The sequence below is a fragment of the Glarea lozoyensis genome (genome assembly GCF_000409485.1).
Source record: "Glarea lozoyensis ATCC 20868 chromosome Unknown GLAREA5, whole genome shotgun sequence".
NCBI classification, from domain to species: Eukaryota; Fungi; Ascomycota; class Leotiomycetes; order Helotiales; family Helotiaceae; genus Glarea; species Glarea lozoyensis.
The window spans coordinates 123155-144935 of NW_007361000.1; the positions used below are offsets into that span (position 1 = coordinate 123155).

The following is a 21781-nucleotide window of genomic DNA, read 5'->3' on the forward strand; positions in this document are numbered from 1 at the left end:
ACATCGCCATTGAAGGTCGACTGACAGCAGAGACGTGTTCCTTGATTCAGCTTGGCACATTCTGGAGAAGGTTGTTTGGTCATCATTTGAGAAAGTGGCCGGTCCAGCAGAGGAAGTCCATTTCCTTGGACCAGGTGTCCCACAAAATCGATTAGTCCTGGGGCTCCATCCGCTGATTGGAAAATAAAGGGAAACAAAAACACGAAACAGAAGGCTTGGAAATAGAACTGCATTGTATTCTGCAGAAGTCTAGAGCAAAAGTCAACTTCCAAAAGTGTCAATAGTGTGGAGTAATGGTCTGATCGAGGAGGGTTGACTTTGAGTTCAGCTGAATTGATGATTGAAGGTATTGGGTGGCCTAGAATACAATAAGTCATCCAAGCTAGCTCAAGTCGTAACGCATCACCTCAAGCAAGACATTTCTGGCTTGTTTGGGGAAGGTGCCATCCCTGAGGTCGAACAGAAGCTCAGGAAGGCATGGGACGGAGCATATGTACAACATCGATCGCGTTATTTTTGAGCTCGCAGTGGCCATGGTTCGGCGACTTCCTGTAACTTAGTACTGGAAGCAAATAGGAAAAGGACATAACTTGTGCAAACATATTACCATTGGATCTCGATGATGAAGAGCAAGTCTTAAGAAGTTGGAGTTGATGATAGGTGGTCGCTTAAGGTACTATTATAGGCTAGCGCGATCACCGGTTGATTCTCGGCTCATCTTTATTCTGGATCCAATTCCCCTCAACTCAGACTTCATCTCTTCACCCATCCCTCACCATGATGGAAACGAGAACTTCCACCTTCACGGACAAACTCAGCGAACGAGCTACCCTTCGTTAACTATCCACGGCACCTTGCAGTATCTTTGACTCCTGAATTGGAGCTGGGCGTGACACGCGGCGTAACCTTACACCAAATCCATCGAAGCGTTTGTACATCGTGAAATGGTGGGAGAATCTCCGGTACTACCTTTCTGGCCACTTCAACAACTGACAGATTGTAGACCGAGCGTTGAATTGCTGTTTGATTCATGATACCGCGGCATTAGAAGTCCAACCTGAGCCCCTCGACGCCCAAAGCTTTTCAAATTTCTTCCTTGCACAACACAAACTCTTCGATGGCATGCTCGCCAAGTTCCGACACTCGCTGGTCTAGCACCATGGCTCAGTTACGGCATGCTCATAACGTATTGCAAGTATTGTCATTGATATGATACGATTTTCCACGTGTGGGCCATTTCCTTGGTCGAATCGATGGTGAAGATGCCTGGAACGGGGCTGTGACCTAAATGCTCATGGCAAGTGTTGTCATAAAAGCAGAGCTGCGTTGGGATTCCAGGGCCGTGCATTCAGTGTCTGTATTTGTGGAAGGTAACCTCTGACTGTATGGTATATGTGAGTGCGCGAATCTCCATTAAGTCAGTATTTCACGCCTCCAAGGAGTACCGTTGCCTTCAGCTACTGGAAGCTGTTAGCTGTTCAGGACTTTCAGGACAAAGTACCTTCTTTTGGAGCCAGTTGCGATTATCCTTTCATAGCAGCAACTTCTTTTGCCATCTCTGATCGCCGCCTTGCGCGTCACTGCATCGGACAGTATCGACGATCATGCACTTTCTCGGTGTGAGAGTCGATGACAGCCGTTATGTTGCGGGTATAATCTCCACATCGGAAAATTCTAGCGACCGCTGATTCTCTCGTCTGCCGTCTGAAACAAACTTTCATGTTCTGTATGGTGAGTTTGCCTCGTGTTTCGGAGTATTTGAATCCATCAACAATGGAGGCTGCCGACCTGAAAGGTAGATGATCTTGGCGCAGACCTGGAGGAGCGCTTTCCTTCTCTATTATTGATTGACGTTTGCTGTCTCGGATGGTAAAAACAGTACCATCTTTCCAAATGCCGATTGCACGTACCGCAAACTGATGGTGGCCACGAATCTGTACTGAATCTGCACTTTTGGCATTTGCGCTGCTGCCTCTCACAGTACGGCTTGGTAGTTCCTGCCGATGAAGTTGTACCTCTTAGTGCTCTTTGTCTCTGCTCTGTCCTGCTTGGACTATAGTTGCTTGGGCAATTCACCTGCGCACCCTCCGCGTAGAACTTCCGTCGGTGTGTTGACTTCAAGGCGTTCGCCGAGCTTACCACGGCTCAAAGTCTTGACATCAGACTAGTCCACTGACCAGGTTGGTGGACCCATTCACACTCGCCTCATCTTGTCGCGAACATCTGTCTAGCTGTTCTACTTTCTAGAAACAGCCAACGCGTAACACCTTTTCTTTCCCAACTGTCGTTAACTTCCACCCATTTCCTCCTTCGTTGATTGTTGCAAATCCATACTACCAACTACTGAAGAGCTTTGCTTACACTCAACCCAATCTTACCATTCGCACTACAACGATAGTTTCGCACTACTACACTCAGATGGAGTTCCAAAACCACTCGCTGTCGTTTCTTTTCCTCATTGGATTCGTCCTATCACTCGTTCACTGGATTTACCACAGACTTTTCTCTCGACACTCTCTCCCGCCAAACCTCCCATGGGCTGGCACTCGAAACCGTGGCGCCTCCTCTCGAGCTCGGTCTACACTTCGCAGTTTATTTGACACCCGGGGTCTTCTCAAGGAATCTTACACAAAGGTTTGTTGCACCAAATGTCATTTCATATTTCGCCGCTAACACATCGATAGTACTCCAAGAATGGAGTGACCTATGTTCTACCAAATGTGCTCACGGGTCCAGAAGTCATCCTCCCACAAAGTTTGATGGATTGGCTCTTGCACCAGCCTGATAGCGTTCTTGACCAGGGCGAAGTCAACCGCGATTTCCTCCAAGCCGATTTCACCATGCTTCATAAAAAAGTCGTCACCGACACGGTCCATAAAGATGTAATCCAGAAAGAACTCACGCGAAGACTTGGGGATTTTACCGCCGACGTCAACGAGGAAATTGATTTCGCGTTCAGGAAGGCATGGGGCGTAAATACCAAGGACTGGACCACCGTCACAGCGTACGACTCCATGTCGGAGGTAATTACCAGAATATCCAATCGTGTTCTTGTTGGCCTACCACTATGTGAGTAATTTCCTTCGCAGTCAAGGATAAGTGCTCACGTATTCTAGGTCGGAATGAGGATTATCTCCACTATTCTTCGACGTTTGCTCGCTTTGTTGTGCTTGAGTCCGCCGCTATCAGTCTTTTCCCGGGATTTATGAAACCGTAAGTACATTGATAAGCTTCCACGGCCTTGAATCTGATCATTACAGAATTGTGGCGCCTCTTGTAACACTGAAAGACTATTGTCGCTACCTTGCCATGACCAAGCACATATTACCAGTTTGGAAATGCAGGACATCAGAATCCGCTCTGGATAACAAGCCAAAGGTAAACCATTTTCCCGATTTTGTGAGACCCAATTCGATACTAATTTGCTCATAGAACGACTACGTTCAGTGGTGTCTTAACCATGCCGACGACGAACGAGACCCCGAGGAACGAGGAAGTGACATGATTACTAAACGCCTCGCTGCTATAAGCTTTGCCGCCATTCAATCCTCAGTAATTACCTCCTGCAATTTGCTATTGGATCTCGCAGCTTTCGATAAGACCGAAGCCCTTCTCGAGAACATCCGACGAGACATTGCTGCGGAACTCGGAGTTGGACATCGCACATGGAACAAGACCTCTCTATCGCGCATTGTTCTTCTCGACAGCACTATCCGCGAGAGTATGCGGTTGGGTGGTTTTGTCAGCCGAGGAGTTCTGAAAACAGTTGTCGCAAAAGACGGTGTGAAGCTACCAGGACTATCTGGAGTCCGTCTTCCTTATGGATCCAAGGTCGGAATTCACGCTTTTCCCGTTCATTATGATGAAGATATATATCCTGAGGCTCAAAGCTTCAATCCAACGCGATTTTGCGACGACCGAAGTCTCGAAATCAAATCTGAGGATGCATCTGCTAGCCAGAAGCAAGGCCAGGCTCTTGTGACCACTTCGAGCAATTTCATGGCTTTCTCGCACGGTCGGCATGCTTGGTAAGTTGAATTCTTGATTTAAAATCATCTGGCTCTTTACTAACCTTTTTGTTCTCTTAGTCCAGGTCGTTTCTTTGCCGCACAGCAACTGAAGCTTGTCCTTGCATATATTGCTATGAATTACGAGATCGAGCCTGTTGCCCAACGTCCAGCAAACCACTGGTTTGTGGGAAGCTCAGGACCTCCGCTCGAGACAACAATCAGGATTCGACGCCGCGAGAGTACTGTTTGACCAACTCGAGACAACATTAACTCCAAGAGGATGACATGTTATTTCGCACGACTCTCGCCTCTCCTGTCCTTTTGTCTCGTTCATGATACCCTCGTCTGTCTTTTTCTTTGAAGCGCATCTTGTTGGATCTTGCAAAGAAATTTTGATCGTCACTGTCGTTTACATGAAAGTTGTTGGGCTTGCCATTGCGGAGACTTTTATATGCTAAATCTTGGAGTTTTGTGTTTCCTTCTCCTTGGGCTTGATTCTCTGGCGTTGTAGCAACAAGTTTATCGAATGGTAATATGTACAGTTGAGGGGTATGTTGAGTTGATAATGGATGTTGTTGCATTTGGTGGTTGTTCTGCTGCATTTGTATAGGTGTTGAAGATTGGCTCATTTGGCTTTAAGGTCATCGACTAGATGGTTTATTAGAAGAGATACAAGTCAAGAGTAGATTCTGCTTCCATAGAATATAAACCATCTCCTGGCAATCTTCTGCGCCTATGACAGTTTGCTTCTGTGTACTGCGGTCAGGAAGCTCAGATGGTTATCTAATACTGCCCATCTCAGAATGGACATTTGAAATTTGCACTCATTCCAGTAGACAGATGCACCATTAGACCTTTCAAAGCAACACAATGCTCCTCGCCTTTTCCTCACAATTACGTTTCTTCCTGTAGCAAGGACCATGTGACGCGAAAATCTACGGAAGTCGAATATAGTTCACTAGCCCCGTAAAGTTATTTCTAACTACTATTTTACTATAAATAGCCAGTGGCTTATAGAAACACATGCTATTTACAAGAGTGAATGTTCACTCTACAGTCATACACTCCTCGCCGATTTAAAATTGTCGGGTAAAGTTTCTCGATTATCAGATGTTGATTATGTCAAATGATCAGTGCCTGGACTTGTATTTAGGAAGACTCATATGAGGACATGAGATGTTATTTTTAAAAGTCACTTATGTGCATGTGAAAAGCGGAGAGAAGTTGTAAGGATAGAAGACGGGGTGAGGTGAATTTCGTCCTGAGCCCTCGACGGTTATTTTCTAAGTGCTCAGCTGCCTTTTTGATGCTTGTCGATTGCGTGTACCTCCTCTCATCTGATTATTCCATTTTCTTCGTGTTTCTTAATACTGAATAGTCGGGTACATAGTCTTCTGTTCACGTATATTGTCGAAGTGAAGTTGCTGGGCTCGCTTAGGCTACTAGGAGGGCAAATCGGATTACCAGCTAGACAGGACACAGCCCCTTTCAGTACTTCAGAGACGACTAATGATTATTTTTAGACATCACGATTGATCCATTTGTATACTACCTTCAAAGCCTCACCACGTGATAGTACAGAGAAATAGTATTGCAAATTCCCCACTCTTGACCCGCACGGTTAAAATGGATAAATGGAGAGGGGAAGCATTCACACGATACCCGGCTCACCATAAGAGCCTCCTTGACCACACTTCTCATACCACTCACAAAATCTCTAACTCACACTTTGTCATAATCCCCAGAACCAAAATCCATCATGCCTCAAATTCGCAACCCCATCCTCCCAGGGTTCAACCCTGACCCCTCAATCCTCCGCGTAGGAAAGGACTACTATATCGCAACCTCAACATTCGAATGGTATCCCGGCGTGCAAATCCACCACTCCACCGACCTCGCAAATTGGAGTCTACTCACGCGTCCCTTGACCCGAAAAGCTCAATTGGATATGCGTGGGGACCCTGACAGTTGCGGCGTCTGGGCGCCATGTCTCACTCATGACGGCGAGCAATTCTGGCTAGTATACACAGATGTAAAACGCAAAGACGGATCATTTAAAGATACACATAATTATATCGTTACGGCGCCGAAGATTGAGGGGCCCTGGTCGGATCCTGTGTATGTTAATTCTTCGGGGTTCGATCCCTCGTTATTCCACGATGAGGATGGGAAGAAGTGGTTTGTGAATATGCATCAGGATCATCGACGGCGACCGAGGAGTTTCGCAGGAATTGTGTTGCAGGAATTTGATGCAAAGGCTGGGAAACTGGTTGGGCCTAGGAAGAACATTTTTCTTGGGACGGAGCTGGATTTGGTGGAGGGTCCGCATTTGTATAAGAGGAATGGCTGGTATTATCTCCTTACTGCTGAGGGAGGAACTGCGTATGAGCATGCTTGCACGCTGGCGCGCTCGAAGGATATTTGGGGTCCGTATGAGTTACATCCTCAGAAGCATGTTTTGAGTTCGAAGGATGCGCCGTTTGCGGCGCTTCAGAGGGCTGGGCATGGTGATATTGTGGATACGCCTGAAGGAGCTACGTATTTGGTTCATTTGTCTGGTCGTCCCATGACACAAGTCCGTCGATGCGTTCTTGGTCGTGAAACTGCGATCCAAGAAGCATTTTGGGGAGATGACGATTGGCTATACGTCAAAAATGGTCCTGTTCCGTCACTTCACGTTGAAGTGCCGGGTGTGAGAAATGAAGACAAATATTGGGAGGAGCAGCGGTATGAGTTTGTGGATAAACTCCCACTGGACTTTCAATGGTTACGAACTCCGGAACCAGAACGGATTTTCACCATCGAAGACAAGAAGCTCAAACTTTTAGGTCGTGAATCAGTTGGATCGTGGTTCGAGCAGTCTTTGGTGGCACGAAGACAGCAACATTTTTCATATGACGCGGAGACTGTTATTGATTTCTCACCAACAGACGAGAGACAATTCGCTGGATTGACGGCTTATTATTGTCGATTCAATTTCTTCTATCTCACAGTAACAGCTCATTCAGATGGTAAGCGGGAGCTACTCATCATGAGCTCAGAGGCTTCTCATCCGGAAGGTCGCCTTCAAATGCCACTGGCGGATCCTGTCTCAATTCCCGACGAGGGGAAAGTCAAGCTTGCTATCGAAATCCGGGGTCCGGCATTACAGTTCTTCTATGCTCTAGAGGGAGAGGAGTTGAAAAAAATTGGACCGGTGTATGATGCGACTATTCTTTCTGACGAGTGTGGGGGTCATCTAGCGCATGGAAGCTTTACTGGTGCTTTTGTGGGAATGGCGTGTTCGGATTTGAATGGGACGGTTCTGCCGGCGACGTTTGATTATTTTGTGTACAAGCCTGTAAAACACGAGAGTGATCGGTATGAGATATAGTCGCACTCAATTCAAATATTTTTAGCAAACTCTGAGAACTATCAACCTTCACTAGGAATTTTCAATTGTGAAGAGAGGAATCATCGGCTTATACGTGAAAGGAATATTGTCGAAAACGGGAGGAGCGTTCAAAACGATTTCCGTTACGAGTATGAAAACGACCGGAATAGCGAAACAAAACTAAATGTAAGTTAGTATTTTTGCAGCTGAAAATATGCTTGCACAATGAACGCACCATGCAATTTTGAATTGTCTCCCGGAAGCCCCTTCTCAACTGTACTACTTGTTTCAAAGACAGAGATCAGTACTTTGCATTGTCCGCCAAGGGAGTGATAATGCTTCAAGACGTCTCTTCCACTCAGCTTCTCTCCAATCCTCCTCCTGTTGCTGGCTTTTTTTTTTCGGCTCGCTGTTCTTACTATCTGTTTGTTAGCTGACTTGTGCCGAAGAGTCATCGAATTGAGTTGGAACAAACACATACTGCAGTAAGATTCATTTTGGCGTTGTATTTTCCGAGGCTCGAATCTCCAAAATGCATCTTGAGATGATCGCGAGATGCTCGTTGGTAAGTTTTGGGTCGGCAGAGCCCGCGATATTACAGGCAGGTGCGAAGGCGACTGTGACAGTGTGACAGCATGGGAAAGCAGTGACGCTCACTCAGTTTTTGCACATCGACTTTCAGAACATCGAAGTCACGACAAAATATTTCATTGGAGACTGACCCAGATACAGTATTTTTGGTATGATGAATTTTACAAAGTGGCTGGAAGAACACTACTGATTACACAAGAAACGTATGCAAGAAGAGGAACAATAAGAAGAAGGAAAAGGAAAAGAAAGAAAAAGTGGGAGCGAACGAAAATTCGACCAAACCCATTTAGATCAATAAAAGACATGTGAGTTTTGTTAGTAAAACCCATCAGCACCAAAAACTCGCCCGAGATTCTGACGCAACCGAGAATCTAAAGGCAGCCCTCAAGAACGCAGGACGGAAATTGAAACAGAAGAAGCGGGAGGAAAGAAGATGTTATTGATGTTGTCAAGAGAATAGAAAAAGTTTGATGAGAACAAAGAAGAAAGTTGTGTCCGCGCAATTGAAACCACACTTCGGGTTCAAATCATGAGCGACGAGAAGCAAAATCTAAAAAAGAGTCAGCCAAAGTGCCAGGGCTGGTGAGTACACTCTTCAAAGAGAAGACTGGGTGAAGAGTAGAGGTTCATCTACACCAGCTTCTCTCATCTGCATCGATAATCTAGAAGTAAGGCCGAGAGAATAACCTCATCTACCAAAACAACTATTGTTTTGTCCGAAGACAAAACTGAAATCTCAAAGGCAGAGGGAAGAAAGGAATGTGTACTCACAATTTGTTGATGTTGATGTTGCTGTCGAAATGGAAGAGAATGAGGGGGGCGAGGAGGGAGGGGAGAAGAGAGATCTTATACTTCTGAGAGGTGATGTGCTTCTGGAGAATCGACGATGGATCGGCAATGATTGCATTATCGTGAATACATCATTGTTGTATGAGCCTAGCAATTGTGGCATTCGTGCGACAAGGTAATGACCTAGATTCTCTTTAACAGCCATTGTGGACACAGTGGAGTCTCTTTAACAGCCATTATGGAGTCTCTTTGACGGCCATTGTGGAGCTACAACTGCAGCTGCCGAACCTAATTCTGTTTTATAGTCTAGTAAAGAACCACTTTTTGTTCCGTATGCGTCTGAAATATCGCAATGGCTCCAATACATTTCTGACCTAAAAAGAAATCCCATACAGCTTTAGCTTATGCACCAAATGAGTATAGGTAGACTTGGCCCCTCACACGATGCAACGTCTCGTTCTTCATCAACGCTAAGCTGTGAATCAAAACTGCTGGTTCCTCACAATTTTAGCAAGGCACAACGATGATCTTCAAGCTCCATGCTTAAAGGCAGTCTTCATGTATGAGGTGACAATGCTTGCCATCTGGTCACTGAAACGTACATCTCTAGTCCCTTTCGCACAATTTGCTGAAGACTTGGTGAAAATTTAACGAGATACTTGTTGCTCAAAAAATGCTGCAAATTTCACCTAGCACCGGATGCACTGTTGCAGCGATTGCGTAAGATCATTTTTTCGCACTCAACCGCATAGTAAGATCAGAAAATTGAACCATTTCCTTGGACTGTCGGAGCAGTCAGAAGCTTCCAGGTTATCTCAACTTTCCACAATGATCCTTGGCGGCGGGCTCACAGTGGCCACTTTCGAACGTAAGTGGAAAGAGCGTCCGTCACTTCGACATGATCGAAAAAATGCGCAGAATATGCACCAGTGATTATAATGCTTCTGATCATTGGAACGTTCAATTTATTTATTTGAAGCAGATGAAATCGGAAATGATTCGCGCATTTACCGCTGATACAAATTCAAAGTGTTATGCGATGTTGTCGTGGGTATTGACGATTTCGTCTCAGATAATCTGGTCTAGCCTGTAGATCCGAGTCAAGTCCATTACTTTTAGTTCGTGTATTTGCAAAGATAACACCTGCCTATGGTCCCAAAAACATCCATGATTGAATTTAGATCTGCGCGTTTTGCAATTGGGAATTATGTCGATTAGAGTCAGGATTGGACTTTATCGCACCTGCTTCGTCTTATGCTAAGGGTACTACACCATCCACCACACGGCTGAAAGTGCTCGTCGAACGCCACTGCGAGGCGTATTCAGGTGCGCCAAAGCAATCGAGTGCAGCGAAAGTGAGACTTGGTTGGCTCTCGGCCCAGCCCCAGCGCCCGTTAGGGGCGAGCTGAATGAGAAGTTCCCGGTCTGAGACACGGCAAAGAGGCTGCAATTAGCGACGATATTCCTGTGTCAACGCTCAAGAGGACTATAATATCAAGAAGAAGCCCTATAGCTCCGCTTGCTTACATGTCAAGCTCTAAAACAGTCATTATAAAATGGCTAGGTATAGTCTCGAGTTTTCTATATGATTTCGTCGACATGTTATTGCATCACTTGGATGAGGTAGTGATGTGCATCGAATTACTATAAAAATCCCTATACCATAATACGTGAACGTGCTAATTCACGAAAAGTGGGTTTTGGCAAGCCCCTTTCTGCACGTTGCTCAGTTAATGGAGGTGGCGACGGAATCGTTGGTAGCATAAGGCTGCGTCGAGGCGTAGAGTATATTTAGTATAAAGCTGAATACCCTCTTGCATGTTGTTGAAGGTCTGTATCCTGCCCGTGTCCCTTTAGAGATATCTTGTTTATTTAGTGACTTTTAAATTGCAAGTACTAAAGTATGTCAGCGCCCTTAGCCTCGAGATCAGAAGGAAAGACAGAAGAACAAGCCGTCGCAGCACCATCCCCAACCACCAGCTTGCCCTCTAGCGACACAGGCCCAAAATGGGGAGATACTCTTCTCTTCTGGTTTGACTGGGGCATTAAAGTCCTCGGCGTAGCCGCAGCAGTAGTTTTCGGCATCTGGGCACCATTATCCTACCAAGCCGCCAACGATGCCAGTACGAGCGGCGATGCTACTCAAAGCTCGATATTACAAGCAGCATTATCAGCAAACTCGCAAGCGGCGAGCGCGCTCAGCGCTCAGAATTCTCTGGCGGCGAAGCAAAGTCTTGCGCTTGAGGACTTGAACCAGCGAATCGGGGCTATTGGCCAGCTGTGGCTGTTAGACTTTTGTGTCATTAATACGGTGCGAGAGAGCTGTATTCCACGTGGAAATCATGTACTCACAGCGTTAACCTAGGCATTGGCAGCTTGTAAATCTTTTACAAGTCAAGTACCCATTATCAGTCTTGTGAGCTATCTCGCCTCCCCGACTACAACGTTTTTGACGTCAACCGCTGGAATGACGTCAACCGCTGTAACTGTACCGACAGGCACTTTCCCAACCACAAGGCCTTTGACATCAACCGTTACAAGTCGACCGTCAGTCACCCCTAATCCTGGGTTGGGAAGTTCTCGGCCAAAGGCAACTCTGTCGCTCCCAGCTATTCTCGGAATTGTGTTTGCTGTCATATTATTCCTAGGTGTTATCGCGGGGATGTTTGTTTCTCGGTTCAAGAGGTCGAGAAGCAGAGCGTACGAAGAGTCAGCATAGCGTTGGGAGCATTCTGCACTGTCCTAAAAATGGAATACACCAGTTACCTACTGATGGGTCTCATCCTCGTTTGTGTGAGAGCCTCACCGCCAATTATGCAATCGGTAAAAGGCTATCTACTGGCCCAGATAATTGTCTGTAGTGGCTCTTATAGGCGGCATCTCTTATGATATTGTGGCATGAGATCTCCACAGCAACTACTTTATGTGAGAGTGATTTCATAACAACCCCGCATGTTTCGAATATTTGCGTTATTGATTTTGAATTACGGGGAAATGACCTTGGAATTTAGCATACAGAACTGGGGAGTGGCAACATACTATTTCTTTGTAGGTGAAAAGGCGCATCCTTCTGCTCTGGAATAATGAGAATTATAAGTGAGGAAACTATGATCATTATTAAGTGCATTTATCTTCAATAGTGGTCCTAGAGATTGGCACCGACTAGCTTTATGAGCAAGCAAAACACCCTGTTTCTCTGTTTTGTAAATTAAAAGCTTCTCCGATGAAAAATAGAGTCGATGGAAGATTCAAGTCCCTTCTCTTGTGGTCACGTACGTGGAGTCCATTGTTAGCTAACTATAATTATCCGCTCTAAACATGACTACTGTAATTGTAATCATTTTGTATCTTTTATATCATGTTCGTCAGTCTCGAATGCAACTTCTCGCATATATGAGACTATCAAGGTACCACGAAGAAGTCAAAACTAGCCAAGTACAACTGAGCATGACTAGGCTAATGCCTCGGTTTTCATCCCCTCGGATTTCACAAATGCTTCACTGAGACTACTAGCGATTTACGACCACTCCCGGTTTGGCTGGACCATGTCCGGTGCCCTGGTTGACGAGCATCCGTCAGTGGATCACAATAAACCTCTTATAATCTGCGATAGTCTTACGTTTATGGTCTATCGATCTTTGGATATCTCCCGGCATTTTCAAAATTTAACAAATTAATCATCACCACCCAGAGCGTCGCAGGTTTCGGATCCTGGATTCGGAGACTCCGAATGTTGTTCCGACGTTGATTCTTTTTGATACGGCTTTTTGAAGGAGGTTCATTTTCTCGAAAGACTGGAAACATCAACCAATATCAAGATTTTCGGAGTAAATACCCATTATCATGTGTTGAATTTAACATTCAATACAAGACTTTGGATTCCTATCCTTAGTACCTAATCTCTGTTCATATGGTTACTCAAGCCTCACGTGCTACGGTTAGTCGCATAAGTGGGGCTGCTCGATATTCGAAGCCTCGAACATTGATGTTGGTCTCGAGTTGGTTGCCTACCTTTGTCAAGTTTCTAGCCCTTATCTCTACAACTATTGCCTTCCTGGAATCTTATGGTTAGCCATTACGTGGCAACCAGTCAATGTCATTCTACCGAGACTTACAGAATGATGAGGTCCGGATGCTGACGATCATTGACGCTCCTACAGATAGCAACCCTGATGTGTCTGATCTGGGTCATTGCCGACTTGATCAGGTTTCTTTGCAAGATATCACGCCGGAATGGGCAGAATTCTTGTTGCAGAAGCAGATGCCATTTGATTCCAGAATTTTGGGGAAATGGGTTGAGAGATGATCTATGAGTGATTCTATCGACTCACCAGACGATTTTATCCCGCTGCCATTTTGGCGATTCGTTTGCGAACATAGCAAAGAGGATGACTTGGTCGAATGGGATGATCATGCCCAAGCAATGGGAATCAAAGCAGTCAAAATTCCTTCGATTCCTGATGCCTCCGAGAAAACGGAGTTAGGAAGTCTGCTACTCTCTTCGCCAAGCCCTACGGCGATACTTCTGTCAGTTCCTGATCACGCTGTTCTCAAACCAAGATTTCATTGGGGTGACTTTGAAGCTGTTTCTTACTGCTGGGAGTCGGAGATAAGAGACAGGACGATTGTGATCGACGAAATTCCATTTACTGTTCCACGAAATCTTGAGACTTTGCTCCGCCGTCTGCAATAGCTCCCAGAAATAAAAGCGGGAATGAAACTATGGGTTGATGCTCTTTGTATCGATCAAAGTAATATCGCTGAGCGAAGCCATCAAGTTTTGTTGATGGAGACCGTCTACAAGAAGGCTTTTGCGGTAGTTACTTGGCTTGGAGAAGAAGGTGACGACAGTGATGCGGCGATTGGGTTCATCTTGGCCATCTGTCGACGAGCTTCACGGGGTCAAAAGCTCAAACACCTCGGACTGTCTCCAATAGAAATTTCGTCAGAATATAAATCGGATTTTCTCAATTTGCCTTGGAAAGCATTGTTTAAGTTTTTATCTCGAAGGTATTGGCGCCGTCTGTGGATCGTACAAGAACTGGCTCTTAACCATCACATGACGCTGTTTATGTGTGGGAAGAGCCAAATATCCCGAAGCATGATTATTCGGACTTGCAAATCCTGTGAGATCAATATAGGAATCATTGACAGACTGATACCACCTTATCTAGCTCTAGGGCGTGATCCGCGTGGTTCCACTTACGGGAGTTTATGGCCTACGGTTTGGCATGTCGATATTCTACTGCGTACCACGCAAGAATGGAAAGACACTGGACTAGCTAGTATTCTAGACCTTAGCCGTAAGGCTAGTGAAACTGATGCTCGAGACAAAATATACGGACTGCTGGGCCTCCTACCTACCTCGATCAAACGCGCCATATCCCCGAATTACGACGAGTCAACCACACCATTAGCGGTATACAAGCAATTTGCAAAGACCTTATTGAACGAACAGAACGGTCTCGAATCAGTTCTTTCGTGGTGTTCCTACAACAAGAATAGCATATTTCCCTCCTGGATACCAGATTGGACAATGGAATTTCCTAGAAATCATATCAGATGGCTGAGAATACATAGAGAAGGTGGGAAGGCTGACCATAATACTTAGGGGACGCAACTACTGGGGACATTCTGCACATACGAGGTATCATTTTCGATTGGGTGTCGAGTATGAGCGCATCGCTTTCTGAAAAAGACGTGTCGCGAGCCGCTACTCAAGACTTAGCTGCTCCAAGGGAGACAAGCAACAATTTTCACGTCTACGGAGACAAACTCAGTGAGGCTCTCGAGAGAACTTTGATGATGAACCACCCTTCGAACCGTGCCAAAGATGTGTCGATATTCGAGATTTACTGGGCAGACATCAGCACTTTTGGTGATGATCTGGGTGCTTACCAAAATACTCATTCTTCGTTTCGAAAAGCCATGCAAGCTGTCTTGAGTACCTATCGCTGGGAATTATTTAACGGTTTCCGCAACATCAACGCTGAGTATCTTGTCTTTGGTCGCAAATTCAGAGATTTCTTCCCACCTAACTTCCGCGAATCGTACCCCGGACCCGACCTTACTACTGGACACGCTCGCGAAATGCTTATTTCTTCTATCGCACTTGTTGGTCGCAGAATAATCGCTACGAAAGGCGGTTATATTGGACTATTACCCGAACAAGTTCAGATAGGTGATGTGATCGCAATTCTGTTTGGGTGCAGTTTTCCAGTCGTGTTAAGACCATCTGGACACCAATACATTTACATTGGGGAATGCTATATTGACGGGATCATGGATGGCGAGATTCTAGAGCAAAAGAACAGCATCCAATATAAAGAGGTGGATATTGAAATTTGCTAAAAGGCATATGAGGTTAGGATTGGCATAGCTCTACAAACTTTTGATGTAGCTAACAATCGGCAGCGGGTAAAAACCGGTACAAAAATAGTGAAAAACGCCTCATCATGACTGCGCTGACGGAATTTGTCTATTTCGTGAACCTTCCTGGAACTGGGAACTGGTACTGATGTAGTTGATGTTGGCTTTTCGTCGAGGATACCCCATAACTCTCGGTCTTTGTTATGAGATTCTGGTGAGGTTCTTGGAAGCTGGACTTAAAACCAGGGAATGGTGCTGTTGGATTGCAATGAAATCTGCGAGGAAAGAATTGTAATTGCGGTGTAGTCCCAATACAACTAGTCCAGATCATTGCACGTGACAAAACAAAGCACGGTCAAAGAGCACGGGCCTCGAGCTTCTTTTATGCCTCGACGCGTCTCATTTTCTTCTCTAATTCCGTAAGTCACTCCCCTTCTTCTTTCGTCGTCGTTCTCACGTTCTCTGATGTCAACATAAAGTTGCTCTCCATCCTTGTTTCGATATACTTTGGCGCCCTCGGCATGTACTCGATACAGTCAGCCGCATGCAGTGCCCAAAGTCTGCCCAAATGCAGGTGCAGATGCATCTTGGGCTGCGGTGTGGCTGAGGAATGACAGCAATCTCGCGTCTCGCAATAACTATTCCTGTACCTGGGTACATTGATGACAACTGAAACTATGGCTGCTTAGCTATCGCCTGGGCAGATCCACTACTTCGAATTTCAGTACTCGAAGTCAGTCGGCCAATACTCTCAGCTCAGCTCAGGTTTTGTGTTCCTCTCATACCCAAATTTGACATGTCGACGTACAATTATCATGAGCTCGCCGCTGGCGAAGAGACTCGGCTGGTGCGCTTGAAGCCGGCAAAGGAGTTGAAGGACGAATTGGTGTGTGAGCTGATCAATGTCTCTCTTGATTCGATGCCGGAGTTTGATGCATTATCTTATGTCTGGAAAAACTCGGCTCACCGAACCACCGACGAGATGACCGAGGAGGAGAAAGAGAGAAAATGTTCCGCTGTCACGTACGATGGGGAGAACGCCATCAACTATTCATTGACCTGGGAAGAATTGGGGCGATCAGAAGTGGATGAACTCTGCGGAATGTACTATCAACTCGGCGGTGAAAGAGCGGATGGAACAATTCTGCTCGACGGGTATGCCTTCAAAGTTGGCTTTGAGTTAGAAGAAGCAATGCGTCGCCTTCGCTATGACGACCGTGATCGGCTGGTATGGATCGATGCGCTTTGTATTAACCAAGTAAGTGATCTATATTAATTGATCGTCTTTGAAACCCACAATTAGCAACCCCCCCCCCCCGTCTAGTTCTCTCTTCATCTTAGGTACGAGACAACATGTGTACTTGGAAACCACTAACATATTCGGTAGACAGACATGATAGAGAGGAACGTCCACGTCAAGAAGATGGGACAAATATATGGTCTTGCTGATACGGTGGTGATTTGGCTTGGGGAGTACGTGCCAGAGCCACATCTTGCACTGGGTGTACTAGACTTACTGAACAAGAAGCTTCCTGCCTTCATTAGCGCAGCTGAACAAATTGCACACGGTTCTGTCAAAGACGCCTTTCTTAACGACCGAGATATCCGCAAAGCATACTGGGATCAATTCGCTCAGTTTCTTCGGCGCGCCTGGTTCAATCGTGTTTGGTAGGCTCATCTCACCACTCCATCTATCAACTACTCATTTCTCCTAGGGTGCTACAGGAAGTGGTCAACGCCAAAACAGCTGTTGTCTATGCCGCTCACTTTCAACTTACATGGGATTATTTCTCGGGAATTATAAATTGGCTCCGTGAAAACGGTTGTGAGACACCACTCTTAGCCGGCGGTAGTCTTGCCTGCATTCCGACAATTCAAATGATTATTCGTTTATCTCATTTGAAAAAGAACGCCAAAACATGTCGGCTACCACGTCTTATTGATATTTTGCAGGATTCTAGATCTACAAAAAGCACATATCCAATTGATAAGGTTTATGGTGTTCTGGGCCTTATTTCCGAGCAAGAAGCTTCGACAATTGAGGTTGATTACAATCTCGACGCAAGAGAACTTTATACCAAGATTGCGACGGCAGAATTAATGAAAGGCCTCGATGTGTTGGGTTTCTGCACAAAACCAGAAAAGCCTTCGGATCTCAGTTGTCCTTCTTGGGTGCCTGATTGGACGCAGCAATGTTACCACTTTCCTTTTAGCAGACTACGAAGTAGAGTGCGAGGCCGTGCTGCTGGAGATTCAGTCCCGCGGTTCCAAATCGAGGGCAAAATCCTGGAGATAACTGGTAGGATTGTGGATACAATTGAGGCTGTGGAGCCTTATCGTGAAATACCCAAGGGATCCAAACCAGGGGAACTGAAGCTAAACAACCCAGAGAGATTCTTCAATACCGAAACTGTTGAGAAACCCGAGAGATTTTCCGTCGAGACAATGTTTCTTGATCATCTGGGGAACTACTATGCTCTATCTATAAGATGGCTACAGAGCGCCATTTCGATCGCATTTCCTACCGGAGAAATGACTGAGGACTCATACGATGCGCTGTGGAGGACTTTTTGCTGGAACACAACAACGAAGGGGACACCCATTCCCGACGATTATGTGGATTATTTCTCCGCCTGGGTGAAAGCCATTATCCAAACAGAAGACGGTACAATGCTTGATACGGTGAAGTGGACTGCCGAAGACATCCTAAGGACAAGGCGATTTGATGAAGTGTTTGGCACCAAGTGCTTCAATCGTCGATTTTACCGAAGCGAAGAGGGTCGATTTGGATGGTGTCCCGACCAGTCCACAGCGGGCGATAAGGTCTGTATTCTGAACGGAGCACCCGTCCCCTTTGTCATAAGACCGACAGAATCAGGCTCGTTCGAGCTAATTGGAGATGCCTATCTTCATGGCATTATGGATGGAGAGGCGATGGATCTTGAGGAAGTGGGAATCCGCCTGGTATAGCACCCGCTTTTCATGTCCACTCCACCTCCTGCTGCCTATGATTTTACATCCCGTTGCTTAAATTGCGCTTTTAGTCTCGCTCTTGTAGTCTAGGCGAGAAGCATCTTACGTTGTTCACTTTTCGTTTCTTGCATCGCCATGATTTTTATACCCTGCAGCGTAATTGTTCACTTGTCTTTCTAATCCTGTGTTCCATCCCGCCCCCGAAACAAGTTTCCTCTGTGAGTTCTTAAACTTCAGAAACCTTGTTTCAGAATAGAGATTGAGTGTTCCACTCTTGTCAAGTATTGTAGTTTCACGAGTATTCTTAACTATATTCCACCTCCAACCTCAAGAAGGTGGCCATAAGAGTGTAACTCATGTTTTTAGACCACATGCATTTATCCTGCCTCAAGCAGGGGGTTTTGTCCAAGGCGTGTGGTCACCACTAGATACTTCACCTTGTTCCAGGTTGCTTTGATGTTTCTTTGTCACCGCTTTATAGTGTCGTATTTTGAGGTGAAGTGTTGAAGCCTTCCCGGCCCGCCTTAGGTGAGACCACTGAGCAACCCGGTGCCTAAGGGCGGTCAATGGTGATGGTGCTGCCCTATCGCTAGAAGACCCGTGGACCCCTGAAGAATTACCCGCCAATTCGCTGAGGCTTGTGCGGCGTGACTCTTTGGCCCCCGTGCAAACCCTGTCGTTTCCGGTCAGCCTCATTCAGACATGGTGAATAAATATGCGGCTGTGGAACCTTAATTTTTCTAACAATCATTGACCATCGACTACTGTACTCTTATCTACTATACAATACTTCCCTCAGCCTACAGAGTTATCCTGTACATTATCAACTGCCGCAAAGGAAGCTCCAGGCCACGTTACCCGCCCCTTTTTGAAGGTAGAAGACCGGCTTTGAGCGTTTTTACTTTCACCATGTCCAAAAACAATGCAATGGGTTTATTGGCGAACCAGTTTGGGTTGAAGATCGTTGATGATTCGAATTCATCGACATCGGCGGAAACCAGCACCGCAGGCGATGACACTCCTAAAACGAACTCAGAACCCAGCATATCCGACGAGAAACCCAGCCAGACAATTGGCACCCAGGAGAAGGATGTGGGAATTCCCAAAGATGCACCAGTCGGATCCATTGCTCGTATAAAATCTCTCTACCAGGGGCCAGAAGACAGCCAAGGTCGAGCTCAGTGGCTTGACAAGTATCCCGAAGATGTGGAAGAAGCTGCTGAAAACGAGGAGACTGATAAGTATGCCTTAATTGCAAGGAAAGAGAAATGTTTTGATGGGCGTAAGAAGTTCGAGATAAGTTCTATCGTCGTACATAGTCCTGACCTTAAGAGGGTCCTCGGGGTTGTTTTCAAGGATTATCCAGGGATCACTTGTCAGGTAAGATCTTCCCCCAAGCTTTTTCTTCCCGTACCCAAGCACTGCTACAGCTCGCTCTACGCTTGTAGCATTATGATCATCAGAAAGATGTGCTGACATACTGCGTCTTAGCTTGATCGTCTAGAATTTCATGCACCATATGAGCCATTCGTCCACCGCTGGCTTGACTTCACAAAAGCAGTCAAGTCAGAAAGAGATCCACTCACAAAGCAGCACCTGGATCTTCTTCAATCACTTCTCAGGGAAGAGCTCAAAGATGTCATCAAAGCCGTAGAGGACTACGTGGTCCATGGTGTTACGACTTGGAAGCATCTCTGGGCCATTTTCCAACCTGGAGCCATCGTCTATTCAGCGCAACGTGGTTTACCAAGGGCTCTCAAATTTTACAGTGGAACTTACACAAAAGACAATTGTGGCGAAAGCTACCAACTGCGGGTTGAACCTATTGACTGGGATGGGTCACGCTTTGGTGTCGGCGACGACTATATCTCCATTTATAAATACTTAGGAACACGGCCCATCAAAGACCTAAGCGCGTGCCCCCTTTCTTTCCATCCAGAGAAAGAAATTATTCGCACAACTCTGATAAAAAGGGGAAGAAAATTTGAGCAGTTAGCTGGATATCATTACAAAGCGTGAGTTGGGAACATGTTATAGCACTCCCAATGATTCAACTTGGCTGATAAAATGTAGTTACAAAGGAATTGCTCTCACATGGAATTCAAGGAACGAACTAATACCGATTACGGTTTGTCCCCCACGAAAGTTCTCGAATTTGACTAACAGTATTCAAGGCCAACGGCAGGATTATTATCGATGCTCAGTCGCTCAGGAAGTTCAACCCTCAATTCGCGTCAGGCGTTAATGAACTCGACAAGGACCACTTCGTGCTGGAAGATTCAAGCAAAGATATGCCACAGCAGAAAATCGATTCCACTGTCTATGAAACCGAGACATCAAGACCTAAGGTGCGCTTAACAGACGAGGGTTGTCTAATTTGTAAAACCACGGTGCCTGGGTACTCTCTGTCGCTCAAAAAATGGCGTAAGTGAAATTGATCCACCCTTTTCCATGAATCGTTGCTAACTTGAATAGTATATTTTGCCGTTGACAACGTCTGCGAGATTGAATGGAATGACAATGCTTTCGAGAAGCTGGTCCTTCCTGATGATACAAAGGACTTACTTCTTGGCTTCGTAGAGAGTCAATTGGAATCAGTAAACACCTTTGACGATGTCATCTCCGGCAAAGGCAAAGGCATAATCATGCTTCTATCAGGTCCACCAGGAGTAGGCAAGACCTTGACCGCCGAATCCGTCGCCGAAACCATGCACATCCCTCTATACATGATGTCCGCAGGCGATCTCGGAATCCGACCAAACGAAGTCGAGACGTCCTTACGCGACATCCTCGAAATGGTGTCGAAATGGAACGCCATCCTCCTCCTCGACGAATGTGACGTCTTCCTCGAAGCACGCACCTCCAACGACCTCGAACGCAACAAACTCGTTTCCATATTCCTCCGTACTCTCGAATACTACGAGGGCATCCTCTTCCTAACCACCAACCGCATCTCCAACATGGACGCGGCATTCCAGTCGCGGATCCACGTCTCCATGGCGTACCCGGATCTTACGACCGCTAGTCGTCGCCAGATCTGGCAGAACTTTTTGACGTTGTCGAAACAGAAAAGTGAGATTGAGGAGAAGGATTTGGATATGCTGGCGCAGGTTAATTTGAATGGTAGGCAGATTAAAAATGTTCTTAAGACTAGCTTTTTGTTGGCGAGTCGGAAGAAGAGTCCGTTGAAAAGGGAACATGTGGAGGTTGTGCTGGCTATTGAGGGGAGGAGACCGGATGGGGGGTTTGATGTTGTGGGATGAGTAGTGGATGAATGGGAGAGTAATGACAGAACATGCTTAATGAAGTCGCTGCGGCTGTAGGAAGGCATATTCAAAGATACTCGAAGGTGGTTGTACCTAGAAGTTGTACGTACCTGTATGTTAAGCGAACACAAAGTCGTTTGAGAAATCTAGGAAACATACAAGAACATCCCACGAAGACAATCTTCGTGCGGATTAAGCCTATTTTATAAACCGAACTCAATACTTGCCTCTCTCCCACCGGTAAACCATTACAGAAGGCCCATCGACCACGGTCGCTTCCGAGGTCGATGCAATTATCACCTAGAATCCCAGGCATGCCGCCCCCACAACACCTCATCCGAAACAAATGATCTTCGCGCAATGCCGAAGGGCCTAGGTAATTGGAGATAGGGCTGAGGTTGGCCGTGACG

The 21781-nt window shown here is 46.0% G+C and overlaps 6 protein-coding genes across 6 annotated transcripts; all 6 read left to right on the top strand.

Annotated features, from left to right (window-relative positions):
- Positions 1-2418: 2418 nt before the first annotated feature.
- Positions 2419-4260, top strand: GLAREA_04230 (Cytochrome P450; the record flags this gene model as incomplete). The annotated part of the gene is made up of 6 exons (XM_008086607.1): positions 2419-2634; positions 2685-3069; positions 3117-3174; positions 3261-3378; positions 3433-4028; positions 4089-4260. 6 exons carry the CDS (start codon positions 2419-2421, stop codon positions 4258-4260), a joined length of 1545 nt encoding a protein of 514 aa, XP_008084798.1.
- Positions 4261-5769: 1509 nt separating this feature from the next.
- Positions 5770-7383, top strand: GLAREA_04231 (Arabinanase/levansucrase/invertase; the record flags this gene model as incomplete). The annotated part of the gene is made up of 1 exon (XM_008086608.1): positions 5770-7383. One exon carries the CDS (start codon positions 5770-5772, stop codon positions 7381-7383), a length of 1614 nt encoding a protein of 537 aa, XP_008084799.1.
- Positions 7384-10666: 3283 nt separating this feature from the next.
- On the top strand, positions 10667-11482 carry GLAREA_04232 (uncharacterized protein; the record flags this gene model as incomplete). The annotated part of the gene is made up of 2 exons (XM_008086609.1): positions 10667-11074; positions 11129-11482. The coding sequence occupies 2 exons, from the start codon at positions 10667-10669 to the stop codon at positions 11480-11482; spliced, it is 762 nt and encodes a 253-aa protein (XP_008084800.1).
- Positions 11483-13477: 1995 nt separating this feature from the next.
- On the top strand, positions 13478-15114 carry GLAREA_04233 (uncharacterized protein; the record flags this gene model as incomplete). Its single annotated transcript, XM_008086610.1, has 3 exons — positions 13478-13889; positions 13944-14066; positions 14375-15114. 3 exons carry the CDS (start codon positions 13478-13480, stop codon positions 15112-15114), a joined length of 1275 nt encoding a protein of 424 aa, XP_008084801.1.
- An 814-nt stretch (positions 15115-15928) lies between these two features.
- GLAREA_04234 (uncharacterized protein) lies at positions 15929-18102 on the top strand (the record flags this gene model as incomplete). The annotated part of the gene is made up of 3 exons (XM_008086611.1): positions 15929-16390; positions 16520-16800; positions 16848-18102. 3 exons carry the CDS (start codon positions 15929-15931, stop codon positions 18100-18102), a joined length of 1998 nt encoding a protein of 665 aa, XP_008084802.1.
- Positions 18103-19014: 912 nt separating this feature from the next.
- GLAREA_04235 (P-loop containing nucleoside triphosphate hydrolase) lies at positions 19015-21368 on the top strand (the record flags this gene model as incomplete). The annotated part of the gene is made up of 5 exons (XM_008086612.1): positions 19015-19485; positions 19597-20120; positions 20179-20233; positions 20280-20529; positions 20581-21368. 5 exons carry the CDS (start codon positions 19015-19017, stop codon positions 21366-21368), a joined length of 2088 nt encoding a protein of 695 aa, XP_008084803.1.
- Positions 21369-21781: the final 413 nt, after the last annotated feature.